General features: G+C 43.4%; 1 protein-coding gene across 2 annotated transcripts in view; it reads left to right on the forward strand.

Moving 5' to 3' along the window:
* RASGEF1A (RasGEF domain family member 1A) overlaps positions 1 to 5731 on the forward strand; it is a 461395-nt gene extending 455664 nt beyond the window's left edge. For both annotated transcript variants that reach the window (XM_088463110.1, XM_088463111.1), the window contains 5 exons: positions 804 to 883; positions 1753 to 1944; positions 2261 to 2384; positions 2718 to 2790; positions 3773 to 5731. In XM_088463110.1, the coding sequence (XP_088319236.1) occupies positions 804 to 883; positions 1753 to 1944; positions 2261 to 2384; positions 2718 to 2790; positions 3773 to 3797 (494 nt within the window). In that variant the 3' untranslated portion in view covers positions 3798 to 5731. The remainder of the gene's footprint in view (positions 1 to 803; positions 884 to 1752; positions 1945 to 2260; positions 2385 to 2717; positions 2791 to 3772) is intronic.
* The last annotated feature ends 15601 nt before the right edge of the window (positions 5732 to 21332 follow it).

Below are 21332 nucleotides of genomic sequence, written 5' to 3' on the forward strand. Positions count from 1 at the left end.
CTCCCCCCCCCAAAAAAAAAATAGTGGTATGCTAAAAAGTGCTACAGCAATGGAACAGTAAGTAAAAAGATGAATGGATTCAATTCTAAGTTTTTGTTTTGGTTTTTTTTTTTATGGTATTTTACCTTTGGCTGCTATGTGAAGAATGCTCAGTCTTTTAGTGATAGCCGTGTAATGGTAATGCAGGTTGGCCTACATTAGATCTGTGAAAGACTCATAGGAACGCACAAGATATTTTGTTTACATGCCTTGCCCTACATTTGGAATTATCTAATGACCATGTTAACATCATTTCACGACCGGGTAGATAAAGGTACGCTACTTTTTTATCTGGGTGAAATATGTGGCTAGTAGTTTATCCAATCCGACCTCTTTTCCTTCTCCCCCTTGGCCTTCTTTACCGTGATGTGTTTTCCTACATCCCCTGTGTTCCACCTTCCCCCTCCTGGATTGCTGATTTTTCTTTTTGATATTTTTGGAAAAGCTCATTCACAATGTGATTTTGATTTTACACTACTTTTTTTTTTTTTTTTTTTTTATTATTATTGTATGTTATTTGGCTGCTTCTGTGGATGTTAACAAACATTGAATATACAAACAAACCTAATTTCACATAGCAGCAGAGCATGTTCAACAATCTGTTCTTTGGTGTCTAGTTGCCATTAAGATTACAATATAATGACACTCTGCAGATGCTAACTTTTACAGGTGATTGTGCTCTGCTTGTTTTAACATTGTTACATTGGTTAGCTTCTGTTTTGGTGGTTTTGTGTTATTTATTTTTATCTTTGCCTTATCTGTAGCTGGTATGAACCTCAGTCCTGTGGCACGACTTAAGAAGACTTGGTCAAAGGTCAAAACAGCAAAGTTTGATGTCCTTGAGGTAACTTTGTATTCATGTAAATATAAAATTATAAAGTTGGTGTCATACATATGGTAGTCTTTTACGTTCTTTATCCAATATTTGAGAAAGTATTAGAATTTTATGTAAGAAGTTAAAAAGAAACCAAAATATTTCACCTGATCAAAGCCACATAGGAACATTTGCCTCCAGATTTATGCCCTGCATTGGTTACAGCAGGGGTGCCGTGAAAACATTGCTTATACTCGAGGGCAGTCATTCCCAACCTCTGTCCTCAAGGCGCACCAACAGTCCTGGTTTTAGTGATATCCTTGCTTGACCACAGATGTTAATTAGTACCTCAGTTTGATTTAAGTCACCTGTGGCTATCCTTAAAACCTGGACTGTTGGTGTGCCTCGAGGACTGTGGTTGGGAACCCCTGATCTAGGGCGCCTTGGTTCCCAAAAGTTTGGGAACCACTGTCTTAAGCTAAACTACTTGTGTTAAACCTGAGTGTTTGCTCCATCTAGTGTTCATGTGTAAAATGGCAACTAGGAACTTTTTCAGATGTGATAATATGCTGCTATTAAGTGTGTATTCCTATGAATGTACAGTATGAACTGAAATATCACTTTGTAGTAATGTGAGCCACAAGAACAACTTGGTTAATAGCCATGCCAAGTTGCATACATAATATGTATGAAATGTCTGCTGTTGTGAATAAACCAACTAATTTTATAGGAATGATGTAGTTGTCTGTAAATTTAAGTGTTCTAGCAATGATCTCAGGCTGTTAATGAATGTTGCTTAGACTTGAGGCAAGGCTGGATTGGAACATGTTTAGTGAGTTAATTCTAGCACTTGTGCTTTCATAGAGATGGTATGATAAACTGCCTTTTCACAATTACAGCACCATATGGACCCATCTAGCAATTTCTGCAATTACCGCACAGCACTTCAAGGGGCGACACAACGGTCACAGAGTGCCAATAGCAGCCGGGAGAAAATAGTTATCCCAGTTTTCAACCTGTTTATCAAAGATATCTTTTTCCTTCACAAAATCCACTCCAATCGTTTACAAAATGGACACATTAATTTTAAGGTAAAAAAAAAAAAATGAAGTTAAGTTTATGGCTCCATCTACTGGTGGTAGCCTATAATGTGAGTGCCAACCTGGGCAGCTGCTTGGTCTGCTCTTGGTATTGTAGACTGGGAAAATTGTTCATGAACAGATTTTTGGTTTTACTATTGTGGTTGTGTTTAATTCTGTTCATGGGTTTCCTTAGCTCAGCATTCATTAAGAACAATGATTGTCTAAGTATGCAGACACTCCAAACTGTCAGCTTAATCTGTACTTTCTTTTTGGTTTTAAATTTGTATTTGACTTTTTTTTTTTTTTTTTTTATCCCCCTCCCCAGAAATTTTGGGAAATTTCCAGGCAAATTCATGATTTCTTAACCTGGAAGCAGGTGGAATGTCCATTTGAGAAGGACAAGAAGATACAAACTTACCTGCTAACATCACCAATCTACACTGAAGAAGGTAAGTAGAGGGGTGTGGGGTTGTGACCATTTTACCAGAGTTGGTAATAGAGCAAAAAAGCACCAACTTTGTTCCTATAACAGACCATGTTGTAGCGCAAGTGCTTTTATTTTACGTACAGGGAAAGCTGTTTACCCTGGAATTTAGACCTTCCCAGCTCTAAAGCTAGAACTGCTCTCTGGTTTTGCCAAGGTGTTGGGTTTGTTTTCTCAAACTCTGTGAGCACCTACAGGAGTACAGTCTGCTCTTGTGGAACCTCCTCCTTCCCAATTACATGTAGCAGTATTATTGTGTACTTGACTAGGTGGAAAATGTCTCATTTTATTTTTGTAGCACTCTTTGTGGCCTCCTTTGAGAATGAGGGTCCAGATAATCACATGGAGAAAGACAGCTGGAAGACTCTCAGGTACAATAATATATGTAAATATACTTAAAGCTGATATGCAGTATTGCAGCCAGTTATTGTCTGGTCATAGTGATCAAAGTGGATGTGACTGGAACCTAAAAGATTCCTTGTGAGTAGCAGGTGAAGTTCTCCTACTAGAAAGCACTAAAATCGGCTGCCTCCTCGACAGTTGTTGGCTGTCAGATTTGAAGTTAAAAATCCAATACTTGGCGAAGTAAAAAAAAAAAATAATATTCACGGGAAATGTAGCCACTATATAATTTAGCACATGTACAGAATTGTTATTATTGCTCAAGATAACTACAGCTTGTTGATAGTTTGCAATAGTTGCTGAACTTTTGTTAAAGCCACTTTGGAAAGAAAAATATTTAAATGTAAACCTTGCATTCAATTGGCCCAGAACAAATGATATAGGTACATTTTTTTTGTTTGTTTTTTAAAAACCGATAAGCCTCCATTATGACTTTTGCCTTGGGGCAATTTTTTCGAGATTCCCTCATCTGTGCGGTGATCGGCTGACAATTCTATAGGCACACCAGGCTTTCTGTGTGGCCAATTTAGCAAAAGATTCCAGGGGTAGATGTACCAACCAGTCAGCTCCTAACTGTCCTTTTATATTTTTTTTATTTTTTTTTAAACTCTATGTAAAATTAGTAAACAAAGGTGAGGTGTACCAAACCTTTAGAGAGACAAAATACCAACCATGAGGTGTACCAAACCTTTAGAGAGACAAAATACCAACCAATCTGCTCCTGTATAAGGCTTAGTACATCACCCTGTCTGTCATTTTACAGGCTGAAAAATGACAAGAGCTGATTGGCTGTATATACGATAGTGGTAAACTAAGGGGGAAATGTAGCAAGCGTTGAAGGTACCAACCAAACCGCTTTCTACCCTATGTTAGAATACAAATATTCATCTTAATTGTGTGCTTTTAAGATGGTAATTTTTTTTTTTATTTATTTTTTTTTATTCTACACAGGTCAACACTTCTAAACAGAGCCTGATGGATGATTCACAAGGCACCTGAAGCACACAGGATTATTTTTGTTTTTGTGTCTTTTTTTTTTTTTTTCTTGTGTTGTGCAGAATGTTTTATTTGGGTCAGGAAGACTGTCCTCGCTGGCTGGGGGGGTCTGCTGATTTTGTATATAATATTTTACAAAACTAAAATACTGGTATATAAATTATATAATATATATTTCATGCTTTAAGCACTTATGAAAAAAATCTGAAAGGGATACAGGTTTTTTTAGTTTGAACAAATTAACCCTTTGCTGCTGGAATGCCAGCAAGTGGAATGCAGAAAATTTATAGCTGTTGAAGTACAGTATAATGCACTGTATCAGCCTTTTTTGAAAGAAAGAAAAGGGGTTAACCCGGTTTGTGCTATTATAACAGATGGGCAGGGCCCTGTTTTCTGAAGTTGATGGGTGTTTGTTTATAAGTGTGGGTTTTTACTGGGCCAGGGGAGTCCTATATGCTATCCATTTTAACTTTATTTAAATTTTTGTCTGACCATATAACAATTTGCTGCTACAGAGGTAGTGACTATTCATGCCAGTGTCTAAAGAGTAGTGCAAACCACCAGTTGCAAATCATTTTGGGAATGTTTATCTGGAAAAATCACAATGTTCATTAAGCAGCAACAGTAGACTTGTATGTGTGACACACCAGTCTTCTGTTGGACACAATGAAGGTGCCTTTAAAGTGACTCTCACTTTTAACAATCAGTGTTAAGCATGCCCATTTAGGAAGTTATTTCACAATGGGTAACATATACCATATAAAATTCATTTATCAAACTTTTTAAAGAGGAAGTTTTTGCCTTTGACAAAATGCACTGTAATGAAGCATTCTTTATAGACTTCCCTTTTTTTTTTTTTTTTTTAATTATTATTATATAAAGATATTCACCCAAAACAAAATTAAGCTTTCCTTTCCCCCCTGCTTGGTGCTGGTGAGATGTACCAAATGACAAAAGCCCACTACCTACACTTCTGCGATGGCTCTAGTGGTTTGAGCAGGCTATCCTCTAACTACACTGCAGCCTGACTTAGACCATTATACGGGACACACTGTAGTGGTGCAGATAGGATTGTAACAATATAGATTCCTTTCCATTAGAAATAAACTTTTGTTATTGGCAGACATATTTTAAATGCAAACTTTATTTAACAGGTGTTTTGTGTCCTAAACTGGTGTAAAAGTGCACTGGATGATTTTGGAATGCTCACATGTCCGTTTGAAAATCTAATATGACAATTTCATAGTCAAGATGGCCATACAGAAGTGGTTTGTGTAGTTTTTTTTTTTATTTTTTTTATGGGGGGGGGGGGTGCGGTTCTTGGGAGGAAGAGGGTCCAAGATTAGCTGGTCTCTGATAAATGCATTCCCCCTCTTTTTTTTTTTTTTTCCCATTACTAGCCCATTTAGTTTCAGTACGCATTGATAGGGCTGCGGCTCATAGTACAGAATGCATTTTGCCATCTTTCTGTGATTAAAGTATTCGTATCTGCCACTAGCTGCTTGTCTAGAATGTACTGTATATTACCATACAATGTAATCCATGCTACAATGACTACATCCAGTCACTTGCTGCACTCAAGGGGCCTGGAAAATCTCACCTCCTACAACAAGGTCAAGGGACAACCCTTATTGTCTATATTGTTGGAAATGGTCATGACTACTGAGTTTTTCTAATGCAAGATTAATAGTCTGGAAGACTGTCAGAGGGATACTCAACCTTGCAGTTTAGCCCTTGGCTTAAATTTCAACACTACTGAAGCTTTTCTCATGTACTCTTTGTATGACTTGGGCCTACTTGCTCTACCTATATTCCATTCTTTTGGTTATTTGTTACATATCCTACCAGCTTGATCAATCAAAGCTGTAATGTGAAGCAGGATTGTCTGTTTTGACCTAATGTGTTTGCATCAATAAATACAGACTTGCTTCAAAATGGATCCAGAGTCTTGTATTTTCATTTTCTGTTTTGAACAATTCAGAGGTTCCCAAATGTCGGGATTACAGGCTAGGTTTTAAGGATATCCATGCTCAAGACCAGATGGTTAAATCAAATGCACTGAGTTACTAATTAAGTTACCTGTGATCAAGTGTAGATATCCTTAAAACGTGGCCTGTAATGGCACAGTTTGGAAACCTCTGCAATAATAGATATTCCATTAATTTGTTGATGCAATATGGACTTATCTAGATGGCTGTTGCTGTGTTGTGGAACCTGCTCATAAATATTTGTACTATATGGAACACAATACGAATTCTGGGTATAGACTATATGATCAACTGAATTGCATAGTACATCTGTACAGACACAATCTGAACAACATTGTTCAGATATGTCTTAGCCAGACGTACCAATATATCTGCATCAGCTGTAATGCAGGGACACTGTGTACGGATGACGCGCCAATACACTTGTTGCAGTTGTCACGCAAGTGCTGACATATCGAATGGGCGATTGGTATGTGTATTGGCCGCTTGGTCTGCGGATCCCTGGGTTGGCAGATAAGTTGCCCAGGTGTGCCAGCCTAATGTTAGTTTAATAAATAACTTTTTTTTTTTTTTAAATATAAAGCAAATGCCCTGGTTTAACTTCCTTTTTATTAATTTTTTTTCTGCAGAATATTTGAAACCATTTTCTGTGGCTCTTGCAGATAAGGTTGGCCATTAAATATAGAGTTGTGGTGTCTGTGTGGTTTTGGTTAGTTATTCTTTTGATACTAGGAAAAAAAAACAAGGATTGTCCGTTTTGTGTAATGACTATTGATACCGAAAATTGCATACAGATTTGCACAATGATTTAGTGCTTTATAGTTTAAGGATTTAATTTCATATGGCATAATACCTGAGCAGAAATCCTGTAGTCAGACTTATCAACATGCTGAATTGAATAGCTCTGGGAACTCCTTCCCACGGCCATTCAGCCTTACATTGAATTGCCCTCAACTGTGATTTAGCAATTTGACTAATCTTTACACCTAACGTTTGAAATTTGGTTCGAGAACCATAATAAATTTAGTATAAATGACTTGGCTCCACACATTCCATTATACAAATCACTTCTTGCCCGTTCTACTACACAGTTTCACCTGCAAAAGGAGTTGTTTTTGAATTACTGCCAATTTAAAAATCTGACACTTAAAATAAAAAAAAAATAAAAAAATCTGTATCCTTAATTCAAATTGAAAAGTTCTGTTTTTTATTTAATCTGACATAAATCCAAATTCATCAAAATGAATACATGGGTATAAAATTTTTGAAAAATTGAAATCATTTTGTTTTTACACATCAGAAATGGGTGCTAGACTTAATACAATTTGTATGAATATTTCTACTGCAGAGCCCATAGCGTATCCACAGGATACCTTGGGGTATAGGCGATGGCAGCAGACATCCGGGCACGACAGAGTTAAGTTTTCAGCTTCCCAGGGGGTCCCTCTCCTATACCCCGAGCCTCAGGCACTCAGTTTTTGTCAGACTGTGGCCAGATTTACAGGGGGTCAAGGTAAGCGGTGGGGTCCCGTGGCAGGTCCCCGCTGAACGCAGTCCAAAGTCCCCAGGCAGGGGGCTCCCTGGGAACTGGCTGCAGCGTGGAGCCAGGCCCCATAAACCCGTGCTTCCACTACCCCCTGGGACAGCGGGCCGTGACTCTATCGGCATCTGCAAGTGCTCCTCCCCCGGGCCAGCTTCCTTTCTGCTCCTCAGCGGTCATCTTCTAAGGACTTTGCAAACGCTGCTGAACGCTGATAACGGCAGCATCGTGGTCTGGGTCCCCCAGCATACCTATTCTCCGGTGCAAGGTCAGAATGTGCAGCGCTGTTTTCTACCAGGTTGTTGTCTGTGTAGTTTATCACAGTGCTGATAGTGCAGGGTTTATTCTACATTGTATGTGACTCAATGCTAGTGTTGCTGTCTGTACTTTCACTTCTCTGTTAGCCATTTTACCTATCCCTATCTTCTTTGCTAAAGCCCTAGCAGTGCTGTGTTGTAGGGTATTATTGCCTCACTATACAAGTATTTGTCAGTGTGGTGTCACATACAGCTCCGGTTCACTCATCATATCTGGCTGAAGAGGGTAATCTCGTTCACCGTCAGTGTACTATGGCTTGTACCACCAGTGGAGGGCGATGGCAACTCTGAGGGGTTATGTAAGGCGTGTCTTAGGCAAGCATGCCCAATTTCTGTGTCTGCACCTGTGCAGGAGCCACCCTGGGCTTGTTTTGCTAAGGCACTTACAACCCTAGTGGGCCAGCTAGCGACACCCTCTGCGTTTCCCCAAATGGGGTTCTCACAGCAGTCTATGGTGTCTCCCATACAGGGGTTCCCCAGACAGTTAGTGGTACCCCAGAGGCTCCCGCTCTTGGCCCCTTAGGTCACACAAGAGCACTTCGGTGCAACACCTGTCGGATGTTCTACAGGGAGAGCCATCATTGCGGCCCCATAAGTGACAGCTGCAATCTCAGACTGATCACTATGATCAGGATGTGTCGTCTGATTGAGAGATGCTTGATCTCTGACAAGGAGACTTTCTGTACTAAGCAGACTGAATCTAAGGTGTATATGCCAGGCCTTATACGTACGTGCCGCACGGCCTTGGTTATTGAAGATGACGAACCTCCTGTGGCCAAATCCAAATATGCCTTTTTCAAGGATATAAAAGGTGACTCTACGGTATTTCCCCTATCTGGTCAGCTACTGGATCATTTAGAGGAGGCGTGGAAAACGCCAGGTAAACTTTTCCAGCCTCAAAGGCATTGGGCAGTGGCATATCAATTTGCGGGAAATTATTTCACCAAATGGGGGACTGCTCCACAAATGGATTCTTATGTAACATGTCTGAAGAGTGCTACATTGCCTATGCCTTCAATGTCCTCCTTAAAAGATCCTACGAATCGCTAAGTTGAAATGTCTCAAATCCATGTATTCCCTTGCAGGAGGGGTATCCAGACAGGCTATGGCCATGTGCTGGGTGGCTACAGCCATAGAGTGTTGGGCGATACTTTTGGAGGTGTCTCTGGACCTGGACTCATCACCTGACCAGGTGGAGTTGGTGGGTAATCTCAGTGACTTAGCCACTTACATTAATAAGGCGGCCTTGTATATAGGCCGCCTTGGTTCTAGGATCTCCTCGGCAGCTCTGTGGTTGCATTCTTGGAAAGCGGATGCCGATTCCAAGAAGGGTTTAGAGGGTTTACTCTTTAATGGAGAAGTCCTTTTTGGCTCGTATCTGGACAAAATTGTGGCTGCGCTGGCGGCTGCCAAGTCTGTGTGCATGCCATCGGCTACTGTCCCATCAGGATTGGGTTCTTCTTCCTTTCGGCCCTATAGAACCCAGAGTAAGCCCAGGGTGCAGTCCTTTCCGAGGCGGCCTGCCGCCAAGAAGCCTACAAAGCCAAAGAAGTAGGCTTGGAGGACCAGACACCCTGCTCCCAAGTCCGACTACAAGCCTTCGGCCTGACGGGACTGGCCTCTTTGGGGGACCCCAAAGTGGGAGACCGTCTAATACAATTCGCCCAGAGCTGGTGTCTGACCACCTCAGACAAGTGGGTAAGAAGTGGTTTCTCAGGGGTACACCCTCTCCTGCAGGAGGCCTCCCAGCAGGTTTTTCACCACAGGTCTTCAGTCCAATCAGGGCAAGGCCCAGGAATTCAAGAGGGTCTTGTGCTCTATGCTCCAGGATGGGATCATAGTGCCAATTCCTTTGTTCCAGAGGGGATTGGGATATTACTCCAATCTTTTTCTGGTACAGAAACCCAATGTGTCCCTCAGGCCAACCACCGAATCCCTCCTCAAATTTTTGTACCATCATTTTAGCGATGGAGCCTGGGAATTTCATGGTGTTGCTGGATATTCGGGATGCTTACTTGCATATCCCTATGGAGTTTCCTCCGGTTTGCAGTGGTCCAAGACCACTTCCAATTTCAGGCACTGCCCTTTGGTCTGGCCACCGCGCCTTTCATGTTTACAAAGTTATGGCTGCTCACCTGCAGATGCAGGGAGTTTGCTTGTTACCCTATCTGGATGACCTCCTGTTGTTGGAGTTTCCAGAGAAACTTCAGCGCCATCTGCAACTGACAGTCTCTGTATTGCAGACTCATGGATAGCTGATAAATTGGAAGAAGTCCTCCCTGGTACTCCATCTAGGAGCTCTGTTGGACTCCCAACATCAGATGATCTTTGTGATGGAGGAAAAGATCTCTGCATTACAGGCAAAAGTTTGTGTTTGTGTGTGTGTGTGTGTGTGTGTGTGTGTGTGTGTTCACTTGGTGATGAGGTTACTGGGTTCCATAGTGTCTATGGTCAACATGGTGGAGTTTGCCCAGTTCCACTCCAGACGTTGATCCCCCTCCAGACCTCTGCAGAAGTTGATCCCCCTCCAGACCTCTGCAGAAGTTGATCCCCCTCCAGACCTCTGCAGAAGTTGATCCCCCTCCAGACCTCTGCAGAAGTTGATCCCCCTCCAGACCTCTGCAGAAGTTGATCCCCCTCCAGACCTCTGCAGAAGTTGATCCCCCTCCAGACCTCTGCAGAAGTTGATCCCCCTCCAGACCTCTGCAGAAGTTGATCCCCCTCCAGACCTCTGCAGAAGTTGATCCCCCTCCAGACCTCTGCAGAAGTTGATCCCCCTCCAGACCTCTGCAGAAGTTGATCCCCCTCCAGACCTCTGCAGAAGTTGATCCCCCTCCAGACCTCTGCAGAAGTTGATCCCCCCTCCAGACCGATAAAGACGTACCTCTGGGGAAAGCACCATAGTCTGTTTGTCTCTGGCCTTGTGGCTGCAGACTACTCACCTGAACTAGGGCCACCCTTTTTAGATTGCGGACTGGCTCCTTCTGATGATGGATGCCAGTCTATGAGGCTGGGGAGCGGCGACGGGTCCTCACTTTTTCCAGTGAAGGTGGACACCAGCAGAAGCTGCTCTTCCAATAAACATATTGGAGCTTTGAGTAGTGTTCAAGGCTCTCCAGCAGGCTTGTATAAATCACCTAGGCGGGACCCGCAGTCAGGTGGCTCAGACAGGTGTCCCACAGTCTATCCTGGGCGGAAAGGCATCTCATTGCAATATCGGCAGTGTTCATACCAGGAGTCCTTAACTGCGAAGCAGACTCTCAGCTGTCAAGACGTGCATCCTGGAGAGTGGTCTCTTCACCAGGAGGTGTTTCAGCTACTGGTGAACAAGTGGGGCCTACCAGAGATAATCTCATGGCCTCTCGACACAACAACAAACTGCCAGTGTTCGGGTCAAGAACAAGAAATGCAAAAGCTTATCTGGTGGACACTCCGTCGGTCAGTTGGACCTTCCAGTATGCGTACCTCTTCCCTCCGTTCTCCAGTCTTCCTTGAGTGATACGCAAATTCAAGCAAGAAGGAGGCACTCGTCTACTGATAGCGCCAGCGTGGCACTGGTGCTCAGATCTTTGGAGTCTCTCAGGAGACACTCCAATGCTGTTGCTTTAATGTCTATACCTGTTAGGTCCGGATGACAAGGATCCTGAGATGAGTCGGCTGTCTTTGACGGCGTGCCTATTGAGACTGCCTTCTTGAGGTCCAGGGTTTTTTTTTTTTCTCCAGCTCTTTGGTCAACATCATGCTATGAGCTAGGAAACCTTTATCTGCCAGCATCTACCAATGAGTATGAAGTGCGTTCTTTCAGTGGTGTTGCCCTAGAGGTTATATGCCTCAGGTTTTTTGGTTATCCAGGGGATACGCAGTTTTTGGTCAAGGTCTTTGCCTTGCTTCTCTGATGGTGCAGGTGTTGGCACTGTCTGTATGGTTTTGTCGTAGGATTGCTACGGTTCCTGATGGCCGCACCTTTTATGCAAGGGGTACTGCGTATTCAGCCTCCCTTAGTTCCACCTGTGGTGCTTTGGGAGCTGGTTGTGGGCCTAAAGAGCTCTTTAAGGACTGCCATTTGAACCACTGGGCTCAGTGGACTTGAAATGGCTTACACGTAAGACAGTTTTCCTTCTGGCCATTGCATTGGCCAGGAGGGTTTCGGAATTGGGGGCCCTGTCATGTCTACCTCCATTTTTCATAGAAACAGGGCAGTGCTTCACACTCGTCCTGATTTTCTTCCAAAAGTGGTGTCTAGTTTCCATATCAATGAGGAAATTGTGCCGGCCTTTAATTCTCTGGACCTTGTTTGGTGAGGCCACCTTCGATGTGGTGCGGGCTTTAAAAATTTAAGTTGACCACTGCTTTTAGGAAGTCTGACTTTGTTTGTCCTTTTATGCCTACCGAAAGAAGGGTTGGCCTGACCCTAAGCAAACGATGGCAGGTTGGATTTGTATGGCTGTTTCTGAAGCTTATGTTCATGAAGGCCTTCCTGTTCCATCTTCTGTTAGAGCTCATTCCACTAGGTCTGTGGGTCCTTCATAGGCAGCTCGATGTGGTTCCTCGGCAGTCCTCTGTCCATACGTTCGTCCGGTATTATGCTTTTGATACCTATGCTACTCAGGATGCTTCTTTTGGGCGGCGGATTCTCCTTACAGCACAGGAGCATCCTCACCCTTAAAGGATACTGCTTTGGGACATCCCTAAGGTATCCTGTTGATATCCTATGGACCCTGCAGTAGAAAATAAGATGTGGTAAGAACTTACCCTCGTTATCTCTATTTCTACAAAGTCCAGAAGGTTACACAGGACTCCTACCCTGTCACACCTGTACTGCAGATGGGCTTTACTCTAGACACCAGTTTTTCCTTCTTCTGGTGCGAATGTGATTTCTTGTGTGTTCCAGACTTTCTTCTCTCTCGTCTTCTGTGGCCTATGACTTGTGATGTAACTGAGTGCCTGAGACTTGGGGGTGGGGTATAGGAGAGGGACCCCAGTGCATCCTGGGAGGATGGAGAACTTTTAACTCTGTTGTGCCCAGATGTCTGCTGCTTTCACCTATACCCCAAGGTATCCTTTGGACTTTGTAGAGATATGGTAAGAACTTACTCATTATGTTATAACATTTACTTTATACTAAAAAAATGCCTGTAGTAAAAAAATAAAAGCTGAAATAATGCAATAAAACACAACATACAAAAAAACACAAACTAAAGAATATTTAAGAGATCGAAGTTGTTTTTTGTGAAAATGCAATATGAATTATTGCAGCAAAAAAGTGTTAACAATACATTACTGATTTCAAAACAAAGAATGTAAAAAAAAAAAAAACAATATGAAGATTCTTTAAAGCAGGGGTGAAGGGATCTTTTTTCTGCTGAGGGCCATTTTGATGCATAGAATATTGGTTGCAGACCATGCCCCCTCTGTTTGTGGCTCTGCCCCATGTGACATCAAACACCAGTGATTACATCAATGGCTGGAGCATCCTGAAGATGATCTGGGGAGCTCTACAGGTAACAGTGTGATAGTCTGCTGTGTAGATTCTGGCTGTAGGGTGCCATTCTAGGCACCTTGCTAGCCAGATGAGGTTAGCAGAAAAAAAAAGTGCTCAGAGGGCCAGACCAAATGAGACTGGGGGCCTTATATGGACACCAAACCTAAGATTCCCCACCCCTGCTTTAAACTATCAAGTCCTTGGCAGAAATGTTATTCCTTTAAATTATTGGTTGGAGATTCTGGAATCAAACTGCAAATCACAAGAGCCAAGAACATGAATATTCAAGATCAGGAAAGTGGCTGAAAGGAAAAATCAAATTTAAAACATTTCATTTTAATGGAATTTTATTTAAGTGATTTTAAAATTATTGGAAATACCATTCAAAACCATGAAATTGACGTCAACTCAGTACGTAGAAATCCAAATCACTAAGAGTGATTACTTGAAGTCTTCTTTTTTTTTTTTCTCTACAATTCCATGAACCATTCCAAATCAGTGCGAGTGATTTCTGGAAGTGTATTTTTTTAATAAATTCCATTCAAAACCATGAAATTGATTTCAAATCAGTGCACGTGAATCCAAATCAGTGCGAGTGATTTCTGGAAGTGTCTATTTTTACTAAATTCCATTCAAAACCATGAAATTGATTTCAAATCAGTGCACATGAATCCAAATCAGTGCGAGTGATTTCTGGAAGTGTCTTTTTTTTAATAAATTCCATTCAAAACCATGCAATTGATTTCAAATCAGTGCACGTGAATCCAAATCAGTGCACGTGAATCCAAATCAGTGCGAGTGATTTCTGGAAGTGTCTTTTTTAATAAATTCCATTCAAAACCATGCAATTGATTTCAAATCAGTGCACGTGAATCCAAATCAGTGCACGTGAATCCAAATCAGTGCGAGTGATTTCTGGAAGTGTCTTTTTTAATAAATTCCATTCAAAACCATGAAATTGATTTCAAATCAGTGCACGTGAATACAAATCAGTGCACGTGAATCAAAATCAGTGCACGTGAATTCAAATCAGTGCGAGTGATTTCTGGAAGTGTATTTTTTTTAAAATTCCATCCAAAACCATGAAACTGATTTCAAATCAGTGCACATGAATCCAAATCAGTGCAAGTGATTTCTGGAAGTGTATTTTTTAATAAATTCCATTCAAAACCATGAAATTGATTTCAAATCAGTGCACTTGAATCCAAATCAGTGCACGTGAATCCAAATCAGTGCGAGTGATTTCTGGAAGTGTCTTTTTTAATAAATTCCATTCAAAACCATGAAATTGATTTCAAATCAGTGCACTTGAATCCAAATCAGTGCACGTGAATCCAAATCAGTGCGAGTGATTTCTGGAAGTGTCTTTTTTAATAAATTCCATTCAAAACCATGAAATTGATTTCAAATCAGTGCACGTGAATCCAAATCAGTGCACGTGAATTCAAATCAGTGCGAGTGATTTCTGGAAGTGTATTTTTTTAAAAATTCCATCCAAAACCATGAAACTGATTTCTAGGTGTGGGGTTTTTGCTATTCTCACGCCTCATAGTGTTACTAGTGTGAAAGTTAATTCTTACAACCTCCTTGGCATTGGATACCAGAAAATTATTTGTTATGAAACGGTCTCAGAAGTATATTTTGTAGTTCTTGCTACAATAAAAAAAAAATGAATTGTGCACTATTAACACTTTTTTACAGCCGGATCCTGGTAATCGTCCTACAGCATTATTCTTCTGGACACCATTTAGTGTCCACACTCTTCCAACTTCTCCAACCGAAATACAATTACAAAGACAGTTTGCTTTCCATTAACTGGTGATTTCTCATATTAAGTGGTTTGGAGTTTTTTTTTTTCTTCTTAAATCAAGGTAAAGCACTGAACTGTTGCGAAAAATCTCACACTACACCCCAATTATGCAAAGTACACTATTAGTCAGATGCCAAAATATGCCATAAAAACAGGAACTAATGTGCTGTAATATCCCTAAATTTAAGATCATGTTTTTGTTTGTTTGTATATTAGTTTGACAGTATTCAAACAGTGACAATTGACAATGTAGCTGGAACAAAATACACTATGATACAATGGCACATCACACACTGCACTATCCAGAGCATAAACAGGACATTTTCAACAAAGACCAAGTGGTGCATTAGAGGAGAGGCAGGAGAAGGGAAGATTGATTACAGGCCCAAAGCTTTATTGAAAGACAGAATAGATATATTAAAAAAGATATGCAGCCCAGTAGAAGATTGTACATATCGTCCCCTTTGTTTGCTTTGATTTTTGGCAAACAAACAATTCATAAGGCCTCCAAGATTTGCTCATAAAGGTTAGCACAATGACTTTGTCAAAAGAGGACTGGAGTCATAGGAAAGGCTCTTCCTGGGGATACTGCTTCTGAGTTCATGTCCAAGGCATCTCAAAAAATATGCAACTGCATGCTGAAATATCCAAAAGTACATAAAAGTTGTTAAAACTCCCGTCACCCCCTGCATAACCATCCAAGCCTTTTAGTAAAATGTAGCCAACTGTGTGTTAATGAGCACTCTCAAACTTTGCTGTTGGAGCATGGAATAGACCTTATGAGTTTGGACACCGTAGCATTTCCCTCTGACTTCCCACAATTGTTCTGTAGCTCACACGAGATATTCACAGATATGAATTAATCAACAAAAACAGCCTCTGACCTAATCATTCTAATGTCCATAGCAGAAGTCACTAACAAAAATTAAAAAGTATGTGAGAGGTGTCAACATTTTCTGAAATCTTTCCAGTTCTATCTCAGGTTAGTCATTCAACAACATGAGAATGGCAGGGTCAACATGAACAACTTATTTACCCCCACACCACATCTCTGCAGTACCCTGTGCTCATGTGAGAAACAAACTGACCAGGTCCACATGTCACCCCTTCCCACAAGATTGTGATTATTCTCTCCTTCATTGAATGAAGCATTATGCCCTCCACTCACATCTCCTCAAATAGCACTAGAAGGCCCCAGCTAGTACATAGGGGCAAAGTACAGCTACCGATGCACCCAGGGTACATATACTGTTGCTTTACCTGCATGATCAATAGTTTTCACCAATAGAAACTCATCAGCTCAGACAATGGAATCTGGCCAGTGTTGCGGCTCCTAAACACAAACAAAGGCGGCGTTACATTGATGACCCTTGTGTTTCTTCCCCCATCCTTAAAATAAATTTGCAGTAACCACTTGGTCTTCTGCAGCTCAGTTTGCAGCCATCTGGAGTTCCTCTGGTCTTCCAAAACCTATTGGTCTCCTTTTTCTCTGCAAAATAAACTAAAAATTTGACTTTTACATCTAAGCCACACACATTCCAGCCACTCAGATTCAAACCACTAAGGACAAGTGATTGAGCAGGTTTAAGAAAAAAATAAATAATAATAATAATGTCCAAGGAGCTGCCACTCCATCGCAGTTCTGCACTGGTCAATAATTAGGTTTATTTTACGAATTTGGCACAAAATAGAGTCTAAGACAACTTTTTCACTAATTGAAGAAGAGATTATGGTGTTGACAGGGTAAGAGTTTGCCTCAGTGAAGTAGAACTACCAGTGGGATGTATTGGAGAAACAATGGCACTTTCTTCTGTATTTGAGACCTAGAAACCAAGTAGGGACAAAGAGCTGAAAAGACAATCGCTGAATCTCTTTACTTGGAAAGGCAGTATGGGTGAAGACAAAACTGCCCAATGTAATACTTAGGGCCGAATTCAAATAGCCGCAAAAAGTGGCATCTGGCAAAAAGCTGAATGAATCCGCCTGTTTTGACGCGATGTTCGCACTTTTTGCCCTATTCAATTGTAAAACACGGATAGGTGAATGTTTTACAAAGAGAAACGGACATTTTTTGGGGGGAAATCAGTCTGTACCACAAAAGCTTCAGTGACCCTGGAAATCAATAAAGAATAGAAGTAGTAGCCCTAATAAAAGTAGTTATAAAGCAATGTTTTATCAGAAAAATAAGTACAGCAGTTAAATTTGGGGTATATGAAAATGGGTACAAGTATATTTTGAAGTCTCTAAAATGAACATTAAAAAAAAATAAATAAACCCCAAATACACCTGCTGCAATCTCAAAAACACCTTTCTCATCCATATAGCCCCCCCACTTTTTTTTTTTTGGAAAATGGGTAAAAAGTCAATACTCCAAAAATGACATTGGATGTCATCTTAAAAAAAAATAATAAAAAAAAACCATATGTCAGGCCCGCCGGAGAGCCGCAGCAGGTCCAGGTAATAGGGGGCGTGGCCTAATCGGGGGTGCTGCATGCTGGGGAGGGGGGGCACTCTGGGCCCCCTCAGCATGGCGCAAAGCCAGGGGGACATGATCAATGTGATCGCTACCCCCACAGGCATAGAAGACTGTTGTGGCTGCTGCTCAGCAGCCACGAGCAGTCTCCCACTGCAGCTCAGCACACGCTGTGTGCTGGGCTGCTGTGAGGGAGGGGGGGCGGTGCCAGACCCGGGCCCCCTGCCGGGCCCCTCAGGAAGCCCGGGCCCGGGTAATCTGTACCTGCTCCCCTGGATATGGTAAGAACTTACCTTTGGTATCTACGTTTCTACGAAGTCCATAGGGTTGACCTTGGGGGTATAGCTGAATCTGGATCCACGGGCACCATGCAGTTCAAGCTTTTGCTGCTCCCAGGATGCACTTCGGTCCATCCTCCTCTATACCCCGCCCCCGAGCCACAGCCACCTCAGTTGGTAAGCAGCCAAGGCTGGAGGAGGGGACTAAACAGAGAGAAGGAAGAATGGAACACACAAGAAACCATACCTCACAGAAATGGGAGACGGAAAAACCGGTGACCAGCCACACAGCCCATATGAAGCCAGGTGCGTCAGGGCGGGTGCCCTGTTGACCCTATGGACTTCGTAGAAACAGAGATAACAAAAGGTAAGTTCTTACCATATCTCTTGTTTTCTACTTCAGGGTCCACAGGGTTGACCTTGGGGATGTCCCAAAGCAGTTCAACTAAGGGCGGGGATGCTCCTATGCAGAAAGGAGAACTCGGCGCCCGAAGGATGCATCCTGAGGCGCAAAGGTGTCAAATGCATAGAACCTCAAAAACGTCTGAATGGAAGACCAGGTGGCCGCCTTACATAGCTGAACAGCAGAGGCGCCACGTCTAGCAGCCCAAGAAGGACCCACAGATCGAGTGGAATGAGCCTTAACAGAGGCTGGAACAGGTAAACCCTCCTGTGCATAAGCTTCACAAATAACAAAACCAACGGGCTAACGTTTGGTTTTTCACAGGAGGGGTTGGCCTGCCAACAAACAAAGAGGACAAACAAATAATCAGACTTAAGTCCGGTCCACATGAATTCTGAGAGCATGGACTACATCCAAGAAAGCCTCACCAGCTGAAAGATCAGGTGACTGAAAAGCTGGCACAACAAGTTCCTGATTGACTTCGCACTCGTCCTGAGTTTTTGCCTAAAGTGGTTTCGAAGCACAGCCCTGTCCTGCTGAAAAATCAGAAAAGGGGGGACGACAGGAAAGCGCTCCCAATTCGGACACCCTCCTGCCAGAAGCAATTGCCAGGAGAAAGTCTTAAACGTTAATCACTTGAGTTCCACTGACTCAAGAGGCTCAAAAGGAGGACCCTGCAGGACCCGAAGAACCACCGGCAAGTCCCAAGGAGCCACAGGAGGCACGAAGAGAGGATGGATTCGGAGAACACCTTGCAAACAAGTGTGAACATCTGGCAGTGTAGCGATCCTTCGTTGGAACCACACAGACAGAGCGGACACAAACCTTCAGGGAGGCAAGACGTAAACCTAGGTCCAAACCTGACTGCAGAAATTCCAAGATCCTAGAAACTCGGAACACCTGAGGATCATAGTTTCTGGACTCACACCACTGCTGGAATGTGGCACTCCGCCCAAGCAAGGATGCGAAACACCTCCGACATCGCAGGCCGACAGAGTTCCTCCCTGGTGGTTGATTTACGCCACCGTGGTGGCATTGTCGGATTGAACTTGAACCGCCCTTCCTTGAAGGGCAGTGCCGGACGACTGCAGGGCCCTGTACACAGCCCGCAATTCCAGGATATTGATGGGGAAAAGTGCATTCCTCCGTGAAGTGACAACGAGCCTGTCAGTGCCCCCCAACCCCGGAGATTGGCATCTGTCGTGAGGAGGACCCAGTCCGGGATCCAAAAGGGGCGCCACTCGACCAGTTGAGCTGTCTGAAGCCACCAAGCCAAAGACTGCTGACCCTCTGGGGACAACACCAGCATCTGAGACTGGATCCGGTGAGGTAACCCGTTCCATTCCGATAGAATCAGTCCCTGCAGGGGCCTGGTATGGAACTGGGAAAATTCCACCATGTCGAATGCAGACACAATGGACCCCAGAACTCTCATTGCAAAGTGGACCCACAGGCGGCAACTGCTCAGGCAACTGTGTATCCGCAGCTGTAGGGGGGAGACCGTTTCCTGAGTCAGGAAGATCCTTTGCTGACAAGAATCTAGCAGGGCTCCCAAATGAACCATCCACTGTGATGGAATCAGGGAGGACTTTTTCCAATTTATCAACCACCCGTGCGCTTGCAAACAAGTGATAGTCAGGTGGAGATGTTGAAGCAGTACCTCCGGAGAGCTCGCCAGCAAAAGGTCTTCTAAATATGGCAGCAGCCGTACATTCTGGCTCCGAAGATGTGCGGCCATGATTGCCATCACTTTGGTGAATACCCTTGGTGCCGGGGAGAGGCTAAATGGTAGTGCCCAAAACTGGTAGTGATGTTGTAGGATAGCGAACCTCAGATACCGCTGGTGCAAAGGTGCTATCGGAACATGGAGGTAGGCGTCCTGGATATCCAGGATGATGGAACGTAACCTTTCCATCCTGAATTTGGGAACTCTGAGGAACTTGTTCAAACACTTCAAATTGAGGATAAGGCGATGAGAACCATTTGGTTTCTGCACCAGAAACAGAGTAGAGTAGTACCCCGTCCCTCGTTGTGACTGAGGAACAATGACCCCTGCTTTCAGCAATGACTCTATAGCTGCCTCAATCTGCAAAGCTTTGGTTTTGTCCTGAGAAGGACTCGTGCAGAAAAACTGGTGGGGCGGTCTGTGCTGAAAAAACAGGGCGTACCCCTGGGAGACCACTTCTCGAACCCAGGCATCCGTGGTGGTATTGTGCCAGCACTGGGCAAATTGAAGAAGTCGGCCTCCCACTCTGGGGTCCCCAAGAGGGATGCCTATCCCATCAGGCAGAAGGTTTATCTTCCTGCTTGGAAGAAGGGCGCCTAGCACTCCAGGCCAACTTCTTGGGCTTAGAGGCGGCCTTGGTTGCCGACTGCCTTGCGAAGGACAGACCTTTTGCATTACCCTGAACCCGAAAGGTGGAGCTCTTCACCTTAGCAGGTGCTGAAGCCGAAGGGAGGAAGGCTGACTTGGATTTAACCAGAGTATCCACTACTTTGTCCAAGTAAGGACCAAATAGCAACTACCCATTAAAAGGTAAGGCCTCCAGGCCCTTTTTAGAGTCTGCGTCAGCTCTCCAGGACCGCAGCCACAAGGACCGACGAGCAGACACCGCTGCAGCCGAAAACCTAGAGGTCAGCAGGCTGGCATCTAACGATGCTTCCCCAATATAGGAAGCCGCATCCCTCATCTATCTTATTAACACTCTCTGGATATCCGGAGCATCGTCTGGAAAAGTGCGTTGGCCCAGCTCTCAGCGGCTTTAGCCACCCAAGAGATGGCCATGGATGGACGGGCCACTGCCAGAGAGAGAGAGTAGATAGACTTTGAAGGATCAGGAAAGTGGAGACTTGTTTAGAGAGGAGATAGACAGTAATGGCAATGTAGCGCTTTTAATTAAGTGGGTGACATGGGAATCCACCGCAGGTGGTTTCCCATTTCCTGCAATGAGCCTCAGGAAAAGGATAGTTTGATGGCAACCGTTTCTGTTTGGAATCTCTTACTGGGCGACTGCCAGGCCCCCGCCATATGGTCAGACAGGGGAAAACATTCGAAGTTACCTTAGCCTTTTTAAAATTAGGAGCCGGTGCATCATCCTCTATGTGAAGGATGGCCCGCACCGCCCTAACCACTGCCGGCACATTAATGGAGGACTTAATCTCCACCTCCTGGGCCATGGCATCCGAGTCAAGTGTCCTCATGTACTTCTCAGTCATCTGAAGAC

This window comes from Taudactylus pleione, unplaced genomic scaffold (assembly GCF_031769625.1).
Source record: "Taudactylus pleione unplaced genomic scaffold, aTauple2 ptg001314l, whole genome shotgun sequence".
Classification (NCBI taxonomy): domain Eukaryota; kingdom Metazoa; phylum Chordata; class Amphibia; order Anura; family Myobatrachidae; genus Taudactylus; species Taudactylus pleione.